The sequence below is a fragment of the Montipora foliosa genome, chromosome 11, assembly GCF_036669935.1.
Source record: "Montipora foliosa isolate CH-2021 chromosome 11, ASM3666993v2, whole genome shotgun sequence".
Lineage (NCBI taxonomy): Eukaryota > Metazoa > Cnidaria > Anthozoa > Scleractinia > Acroporidae > Montipora > Montipora foliosa.
In genome coordinates, this window is record NC_090879.1 from 6,306,617 (window position 1) to 6,316,616 (window position 10,000).

The 10,000-nt window shown below is 38.3% G+C and overlaps 1 protein-coding gene across 1 annotated transcript in view; it reads left to right on the forward strand.

Moving 5' to 3' along the window:
- The window catches only part of LOC137976602 (NLR family CARD domain-containing protein 3-like), a 25,716-nt gene that overhangs the window by 3,758 nt on the left and 11,958 nt on the right, over positions 1 to 10,000 (forward strand). Inside the window, exons 3-7 of the mRNA XM_068823975.1 lie at positions 984 to 1,634; positions 5,891 to 5,907; positions 6,020 to 6,143; positions 7,063 to 7,125; positions 7,518 to 7,550. Coding sequence (XP_068680076.1) covers positions 992 to 1,634; positions 5,891 to 5,907; positions 6,020 to 6,143; positions 7,063 to 7,125; positions 7,518 to 7,550 — 880 coding nt within the window. The 5' untranslated portion in view covers positions 984 to 991. The remainder of the gene's footprint in view (positions 1 to 983; positions 1,635 to 5,890; positions 5,908 to 6,019; positions 6,144 to 7,062; positions 7,126 to 7,517; positions 7,551 to 10,000) is intronic.

The following is a 10,000-nucleotide window of genomic DNA, read 5'->3' on the forward strand; positions in this document are numbered from 1 at the left end:
CTCATCCAGTGGTCCATACTGGCGGTGGGTGTTATCCGTGCCTTGCTAGTACATTCCCTGCCCCTCAATTACACCCAAGTTGTGTCTATTGTCTCACGGTGCACGAAGGCATTACATGTTGTTTATGTGAAATAAACTTGTGAAACTATTTGGATCTTGCAATGAACTATTTTTGACATGAAATTATTTTAAAAAAACAAGTCGTGTTTCGTTTCCGGAATGGTAAATTAAGGGTAGGAGAAGAGATAAAATATTGTAGTGCGGGTCACTCGGCCAGTTATATTGATTTAATTGCTTTGTCTGTTGAAACTCTCAAGAAATAAAGATAAAAATGTGGACGCCAACTCTCTGAATGGCATCTGTTTTAACTTCAAGTTAATTTACTGGTTTTGTAGCACTAACCCAAGGCTAATTTGACCCTTTGTTGTAACAGTAAGGCCCATAGCAATAACCAATAGAGCGCTCAAGTTAATCTTGTTTAGTGTTTGTGTTGCAGGTTGATCAATAATGTAACTATTTGAGAAGGATTTTGAAAAGAAGGGTGTGTTATATTCTCTTTGGTGATTTTGCACTTTTTTCGAGGTAGTTGTGTGGTCTCTAGCAGACATTGATACTGGCACCTTGTTAACCCATTGACCCTTCAGGTGCCCAAGGACAGCCCCCCAGTTGACAAGTAAACAATTTTCTGGCTTCAGACATAGTAAAATCTGTTTTTTTAAGTCTCACTCCCAGGGGTCATTAGGTTAAGTAAAGCGTAGTGTTGGCTGTACCATCGGTTGATTTTTTCCTAAACAGGCACACATCCCTTTTTGCTAAATCGTTCTTGTGCAGGATGGTTAATTATGCCCTCCCAATGTCACTTCAATCAGTCTGTAGTTAATTGCTACACCTATTGCATGCCATATTGCATTGCTTACGTGCAGTTATAGAATGGTTCGATTACAATGAACCACAGTCAGTTTGCACATTTATATGGTCAACAGATTGGGACATGGCATCTGGTCCAGCAGTCTTTCCCTCAACAAGAGAGAGCACAAACTATGCCCGTTTGTGCCGTCTTTTAGTGGATGTAGGATCTCAGGCCCTTCGCGATACCTTTGACAGAATACATTCTCCAGCTAATCTTCACAAGATTTTGTCAAATACTTCAGCACATTACCCTAAATTGCTGTCACTGAGAAAGAGAAAAATTTTGAATCCCACACAGTGGGGAAAGCTATACCCAACTGTTTGCTCATCTGTGTCATCAGCCAGTTTTGACATTACGCTTCTGGTGGTATTGCTGCGAAATATATGTGGTTTTAGTCCTCCTGCCAGTACTGGAAGCTGGGACATGCTTCCTCTTCCTGGTGATAACAGTTGTGAGGCAAACATAGCAAGAATCAAGTATTACAGAAATGAAGTCTATGCTCATGCCAGCCAAGCTTCTGTTGATGATGCAACATTCAATATGTTATGGCAGTATATAAGTAATGCATTGCTAGCCCTTGGATCTGGAACAACTTATGCCAGTGCGATCAGCCAACTGAAGACTGAGTGCATGGATCCTGATTTTGAGGAGCACTATCGAGAATTACTAAAGCAGTGGAAAAACGATGATGATAACACCAAGGAGGAGCTTGGTGAGCTGAAAGGTATGCTTGATCTCAAAGGAGTTAATGCCATTAGAAGTTAGTGAATTAAAGGTGTTTTGTGCATCTTGCCAATACAGAGGGTTTTTCAGCTTTAACAATTTTTTTGCAAAGATGAACTAAAGCAGGGGAACAGACAATTTTAGCTGTTACGTTTCGTTTTCCCATCTCAGACTCGAGGGAACTTTCTTTCAAAATGTGTTCTTATGCATGTGCACTAGGCTGCTTCCAGGGGGTACTTTCTATTAGGTTTGCCATATTGGACGAGGGAATTGGAAAGTCCGACGATCTGGGACAAATGGGGAATACACCGCCTGCGGTAAAACTGGTCTTTTCTCAGTAGCTGCCCACTTTCTGTTGAGCTTCCAGTTATATGTCACGCCACAATAATAATAATAATAATAATAATAATAATAATAATAATAATAATAATAATAAACTAAGAGACCATAATAAAGCTGTCAATCACTTAACCATGCAGTTGTAAACAAATTCGCTCTGGAGTGTCTACTTGCACCCAAAAAAGCAGTAAAGAATGGAAGCAATTAAACCAGCAGAATCTGCAGCAAACAATAAGTGTAGGTTTTTCCCATTCTGATTTCTTGTTCAAGACGGAAAGTTTGAAAAATCTGTGAAGCCAACTTCAAGCAGCGAGAAAACACTGTTCAAGCAACCATGGACAAACTGTTGGTGTACGTTGTACGTTGGATCAGATACAACTGTATGCAGTTATAATTTAATTAAAATTCTATTGAAAAAATATTTTCCAACTTAACCTGTAAGGTCAAGGAAGCTTTTTTCATTTCAAAAGGCAGGACAATTGATCCCAATGGTGTTAATATCCGTAAAGAAACATAATATTATCAACTTTCAGTTTCTTCCATTATTATTCCATTACTCTTTTAGTATTTAAATTTTCAAAAATTCAAAAATACGGTGAAAATCTTTGCAGACTTATAACAGCGGTTTCCTGTTCTGGCTATAAAATAATCTTTTTACCTCTGAAAAGTTCGGAAAGACAACGCTCTACTTATCACTCGCTTCACATCTGTGGTTTCTCTTGCTTCATTAACTCTGATGATCAAATAATACGTCATTGTTCTGTTGACACCTACTCGACCAATTAGAAACCCTGTCCGCTGGTGGATAGGATTAGACTTTTTGTCCTGAGAAAAGACTAGTTTCTGGGAGGCGGTGTACATGGATTCCCCACTCGTCCCAGATTTTCTGACTTTCACCTGTCCAATATGGTGACCAAAATACAAATTACCACCTGCAAGCAGGCTAACATGTGCACATGTACAATGTATGTGTTGCAGGTTAGTTTTTTATCCCAGTTAAATTTAATTTTAACTGGCTGTTTTTTCCGTAAGAAGGTAACTTTTTATCTAAGCAGGCATTTATTTGAACTTTTTGCAGGCATTGTTTGCAATTAGGCCTAAGCACTGATCTATAGGTTAGCCATGTGGCTAGGTTAGGGTTACAGGAGCTTTAGTTTTGGTAATACTCACTTACAGGTAGCGCTAACTGGTTTTGATAAATACTGGTTTGACCCTGTTGCCCTCAAGAGGTTCATTGATCATTGATGAGCTAAAAATTGTCTGATGTAAAACCTGTAGAAAGCCATAATTATTGTTCTTGTGCCATATGCGACAGTTAGTTGTTGATCTTGTGGGTGAAATACAGCTTGTAAGAGTATGTACTGTATTACTGGTAATCCAAATTTTGTAGCCAGTGTTACGTTTACTTAATTATTACATGTACAGCGTATGTTTTCTATTTCCATTATTTGGCCAAAAAGAACATCTGGATGAAGTGGTGATGTTTTGTCCACCTTATCTATCTTGACACAAACAAAGTAACAGTCTCAGTAGTTACATTTCTGGCTATAGTCAGTAGTTGCCTTGTTTTGATTTGTTTCACTCTTGACTTGCTTGCACATATCAATCGAACATTCTTGTGCTTTTCTTTTTCCAGATTTTTTTCTTGGTATCAAATCTGCTTTTTCTCCTAATTCTTTGTCAATGTGTTGAGTCTCACATTCAATTTCTCGTTGTTTACTTGCTAAGTTGCCTCACTTTCAGTCATTGGTTCCTCTTGTTGTCCAGTGTTCAACTTCTTTTGACATTAAATTGCAGGTTCTCGTCAAGTGATCTGTGAAACTCTTCTGTTGTTGATGAAGATGGCAGACACTCACAAAATTAATAGTGTTATGGAATAATTCCTTTTTTATAAAGACAGTGAGTTTGCTGTTTCCCTTTTTAAGACTTTTCATGGCAACTAACTTTTGATAAAAGTCTCCTTGTGCACACAAACAGTATTGATTTCTATGAAGTCCTGGGAAAGTATTCCATGTAAGCAGGCTTGTGCTACCATTACATCATTGGAGGGTGTAAACTGCAGTTTGCAGGTGAGAGTTGCTGTTCACTGTTTCACCATAGCTGAAACAAGCCAAAACTTTACTAATGCAACCTGCACTTTACACCCACCATTACATCATTACCTTTTACTGTAATGAGTACATGTACTATCTGACTGTTTCTGAGATTACATTTTTAATTTCACACAGAGTTTGTTTCATTTGTTAACCTTATTGTGGGGTTGAGAGTTTGCTTTGTGAACATCTCCCATATAACTTTTGTCTATGATTTTCCCTCAACTCACCATCCACACACACACTATTCCCCAAAACTACCTACTGATTAATGAATGTTTTAATTAGTAGAGAGAAACCCCTTCTTGTAAGGCGGATTCTTCTATAAACACCAACTAAGACAGCCACAAAGGTTACTAGGTTATCTGCTGCATCATGTATTCAAATTAAACAAAAAAACCATTACATCATTGGAGGGTGTAAACTGCAGGTTGCAGTTGCTGTTCACAGTTTCACCATAGCTGAAACAACCCAAAACTTTACTAATGCTAACATTAGGCCTAAAAAAACAATGTTTGAGCCTAAGGTTAGCATTTTTGTATGTAGGTTTGGGTTGTTTCAGTTATAGTGAAACAATGACATGCAACCCCAACCTGCAACCTGTAACGTGCACTTTACACCCTCCATTACATCATTACCTTTTACTGTGATGAGTTTGGGACTTAAAAATGAATAAATCAAAATTGTAAAAAAACCAAATTGCCGTCATTATTGAGGCTTATTATCAAAACAACTGAAAATGGTATATAACAAGCAGGTTGACGACGCTTTAAGAGCATTATGTTTTATTTATTATGCAAGATGATAACGACAAAGCTAATAAAAGATGTTGCTGAGGAAGTAGGAATTTCATTAGCAACAATCTGTAGGATAATAATTAGAAACAAGCTGTCCAAGGCCTTAAAAGGGAAGTTGTCAAGCTGTTCGTTAGTATAAACCTCAACAAAGGTGTGATCGGATGTGACTGATACAATAAACTAGAGGGACCATGCTTTGAAAAATACATAAGAGAACAGTTCCCTAAACTTCTTGGGAAAGCAAACAGGAGGGGAGCAAAATAGTAATAGAGCAAATTACTTCCAGTTGCTAGACGTGTAAATTCCAGTGTAGAAAAACTATTCATTGAATTCATCAATTCACAAGTTGGACTGTACACGTGTAATTAATACAAGATTGAAAACTACACAACTTTTTTATTGAATTGACCCCAGGTTAAAAATAGAACAACCTAGTGAAAGAAAAAGTACCTGATAAGATTTTTAACTGCAACATACATGTATGCATAACTTATGAAAAAACAAAAGGAAAATTTCTTTGAGATCATCATGTGGTCTGGAATGGGAAAACAAAACGTACCAGCCAAAAAGGTCCATTTGTTGGTCGTTGTGTTCATCACTACAATGATACATGTGTTAAGGATTTGCACATTAATGAAATTCAGACACTAACTTTGTTATTTGCTAATCCTTCTCCAAGTTATTATCATATTATGATGTTCTGCAAAGCTGGGAAGAAACATCACAGATTGTCCCTTCCAAACCTGCATGTTATTGCATAGACAAAATTAATGGTATTACGCTTAAGTCACTCCAACTCCAAACCCTAAGTTATTGTAAGTTGTACATGTAAATTACACATGATTGTTGGATTTAGTTGTCGTTCCAACTTCCATAAAGTGCATCCACATAAATGTGTTGTAGTAAACATTGCTTCCAGTAACAGTCTCATCAGAAGTTTATGTTATGCAGGGGTTTCCATGATTCATAAAGCCACATTCAGAACACACAATGCGGTAATTATTATCTTGTTTCTTATTTTATTCCAGAAATGGTGAAGTCAGAAGTTCACCATTGACTCCTGAACTGTCCCCCCCCCCCCCCCCCACCTCCATTGACAAGAAAAAGTGTCTGACGTTTAAACAGGGTAAAACAGTCACAGGGGTCAATTGGTTAAGGTGCATCAAATCATGGGAAACATAAATTATTGTCTCATTGCATTGTTTTTTTTAAACCCAGAAATGCTAAAGCAGTGGACGTCAGATGAAGGCAGCACCAAGCACAAGGTTGGACAGGTGGAAGGTGTGTTAACTGATTATTTAATACGATAAATACCATACATACATTGTGATTTATGGTAAAAGTAGAAGGAAAGGAGAGATGTGTGTGGAAAAACAGTACCAGAAATCCAACTAAATACTAGTTTTTCTTATCACATGGAGAATAGTATAAATAAATGAATAAATAAATACTTGAGCAAATGTGAGAATGATGTACACAGTAAATGAAATGGTGACAATGGAAACGACTGGAAACTCGGAAAAAATCCGAGCCCCAGATGGGATATACATTGTACTGTGTATATCATTCTCACATTTGCTCACTTGGGTGATTGGTTGGCCGTATCGTAGATATGCTTTAATGTGACTGCGTGATGCAGTTATGAGCTATGCTGCCGTTATTTGACTCTGTAGCTGCTTGATGCAGCTCGAATCAAAGACCCACATTTCGACCTTGCTCACCAGAGAGTCTCCAGTAGCTCAGTGGTTAGAGCATCCAACTAGATCACAGAGGGTCGTGGGTTCATATCCCATCCGGGGCTCGGATTTTTTCCGAGTTTCTAGTGGTTTCGAATAAATTCTTACACAAAGAAGTAAATGGTAACCCTAAACACCCAAATTCTAAAGCCTGGACGTATGATTGTAAATACATGATGGTATACACATTTATTGTGGTAAATTTCATAGAAACTTGGTATTCTATTCCATAAAGAGCTGGGCTACCTCGTCATGCTGTGATCCTGGACATAAATGTGCTGCAGTAAACAATGCTTCCACTTGCAGTTGCATCAGAAGTTTACGTTGTGCAGGTTAACGTGGCTCACGTAAAGCCAAATTTAGTATTTTTTAATTATTAATTGCATAAGAACATGAACATACACACAGTCAGTGATATTGGCCTGTTTGTCTGAAAAAGTAACGAGTTTTAATTTTTTACAAAGATATGTTAAAGAATTGGAAGTCTGACGAAGGAAGCACCAAAGAAAAGCTTGAAAATATGGAAGGTGTGTGGCACTGAAACAATTAAATGACTGTACAGAATAGAAAAAAAAACAGTCCAGAAAGGAAGAAAAAAGCTGACACTAATGATTATTCAAAACCTACTTTGAACCCTCTTAACCCTTGAATGGCCTCCATTGATAAGTGAAGTTGTTTGGTGTTAGAGTAAAATCTATCAGTGTCACTGAGGAGGAAAGAGTTAAAGGCGACATTCATGAGTGGATGTTCATGTTGTTAACCCATTTACCACTCAACTCAGGTCACCCAATTTCACAACTGCTGAAAAGGGCCCCGTTCACTGTCCATTATTGTGTTGTGTTAGAGAGAGACTTTTAGGTTAAACAAACCAATAAAGCACAATGCGGTAATTATTATCTTGTTTCTTATTTTAATCCAGAAATGGTGAAGTCAGAAGTCAGAGAAGTGAAAGGTGTGTTTATTAATTTTAATGAAACAACCATCATACACCTTGTTCCAAAATGGCAGCCGTTTTAGTATTCCTTTGTTTCCTTGAAACTTGGCCCTTTTGGCCTCGCTTTCAATCGTAAAATTCAAAAGAATAACTTCATTTAACCTTGAATGAGGCCCAAAAGGGCCAATTTGCAATCAAACCAAAAATACTAAAATGGTGGCCATTTTGGAATAAAGTATAATTATAATAAATTGTGATTTATACATGTAGTAACAGCTGAAGAACTAGAAGTCTCACTTGTGTATTTACTTGGCTACATGTTACACTGCACGTGGCTGCAGTTATGTGATCACTTAAATAATAGGGTGGGTTGAGTAGTAGAATTCAGAATTCAAAAACCAAAATTAAGATGAATAATTGAATAAGATGGAAAGAACATTGATTGAAATGTTTGGCTTCATGAAAATCGTTTCTGGTTTTCTTCAGAAAATCCTAATAGGATCAATGAGATTAGAGGATGGAGATTGTATGCATAGTTTAAAAGTCACTGCTTACGAGCCAGAAGGCCCATCAGGCCGGCGCTTATCTCCGGTTTCAGTAGCATTAAGCGACTAGGAGTATTTATACTCCCCCCTGGATGGGATGCTAGTCCATCCCAGGGTTACCCCCAGCATTACGCCGGTACCCAATTATACACCTGGGTGGAGAGAGCCACCGTGAGAGTAAAGTGTCTTGCCCAAGAACACAACGCAATGTCCCCGGCCAGGCCCTGAACCTGGACCACTCGATCCGGAGTCGAGCGCACTAACCATGAGGCCACCGCGCCTCCCATAGCTTATGCACGTGGAATTTTTAAAGGAAAAACAAACCAGGTGATGCCCAATTTGTATTGCTGGAAGTGATCAACTGGCTAGGATAAAATTCTCTGGGTTAAAAAAATTATTGGAGGCGGATTTAGAGCCACCTTAAATTTTCCAATCATAAAGGCAGTTCTAAATACACCCCTGAGAAATTTTTAACTTTGCAAAGTGTTACTCTACGGCAATACTAATCGGGGGTAGAAGCAGAATCCTGAATCATGAATCACAGTGGTTATGGGTGGTTGAATTAGAAGGAATTATGAACGTTTGTGTTCAAGGCTTGGGAATCATGAATTACGAGAGATGGTTAAAAGAATCACAAATAACAAATTGTTAATGAATCATGAATCATTGGGCTAAAAAATGACAGGAATCACCAATATTGAAGGTCAAATGATTCCGCTTCCACCCCCCATAATAAAATTAATAGGGGTCACCCCGAATTAGTTTTCAGGCACATGTACATGACATTGTATAAGGATGTCAAGACAAAATATTGGGTAGATCTCTTGTTGCTATAATTATGGTAAACAATTACATCTATCACATTTTGTTGAATGACAAGTGTTTTATTTTACATAGTACCATAACATAGGTGCATGGTGATACAGGGTCGTAGAGTCTGCCCTAATAATGGTTTTGTTTTGAGCCTTTTTAATCTTTTTCCTCGCCACATGGAAGAGGGAAGGGGCAGATACAAAAGACAAATTCAAACTCAAATGGAAATGCTGCCTAACAATGGCAAAGAATTTTTTCAAAATATGCCAGTGATGTCTTTTTTTCCTGTTGTTGTTGTTGTTGTTGTTGTTTTTTTTTTTGCATTTTGGGATGATTAAATTAATTTTCATAAAGTGCCCTTTCTTGTGATTTGTCTCACCAACTAGCAAACTGAATTGTACTTATGATTATTTTATTTTAACACATTACTGACAGGGCGTGCTGGTCGGAAATTTTGAAAAGAGCCCCTAAGAGGTATCAAAATCCTGTCTTGTGGGCGTGTCATGAAATTTTTTTCACCCCTAAGAGGTAGCAAATTATGGGTTTTAACTAGACAAAATTAAAAATTAGTTTATTGTCAAATGTCTTCTGTGATAATTTTCGGCTCAACACCCTAAAAGGTGCCACTAAAGCCCCCGCTGTGGACCTTTTGAGGCTGAACACCCTAAGAGGTACCAAAACCGCTTTTTTTAACCCCTAAAAGGTACAAAAGGCACCCCCATCCTTTCCCCCCCTCCCTCCCTCCCACGGGGAAAATGTCTTGTCGGCCCTTGTCAGCTAGTGAACGGTGGACCAAAATTTTTTTCTCGGGCCTTACGCGCACTGCAACCAATGAGGAAGTGTCCAAAGAGTCACGTGAGCAAGTGTATTTTCCAACATGGCGGAGATTGAAGAGACTTTTTGAGCAATGGACATCTGAAAAAGAGGACAAGCTTGTTGCAAGCTTTTGGATAGTCGGCCCCAAGCCTCAGGGCAGTTAGTCGTGAAAAAAAGTCGGCTATTGCTCGGCAAGCTGGTGGCCTTTCAGCCGATTATTTCCGGATAAAAAATCTTTGGTGGCCCAGGATTTCCTGACCCTTCCAGTGCACCACCGGCGCACAGGATTAGGTG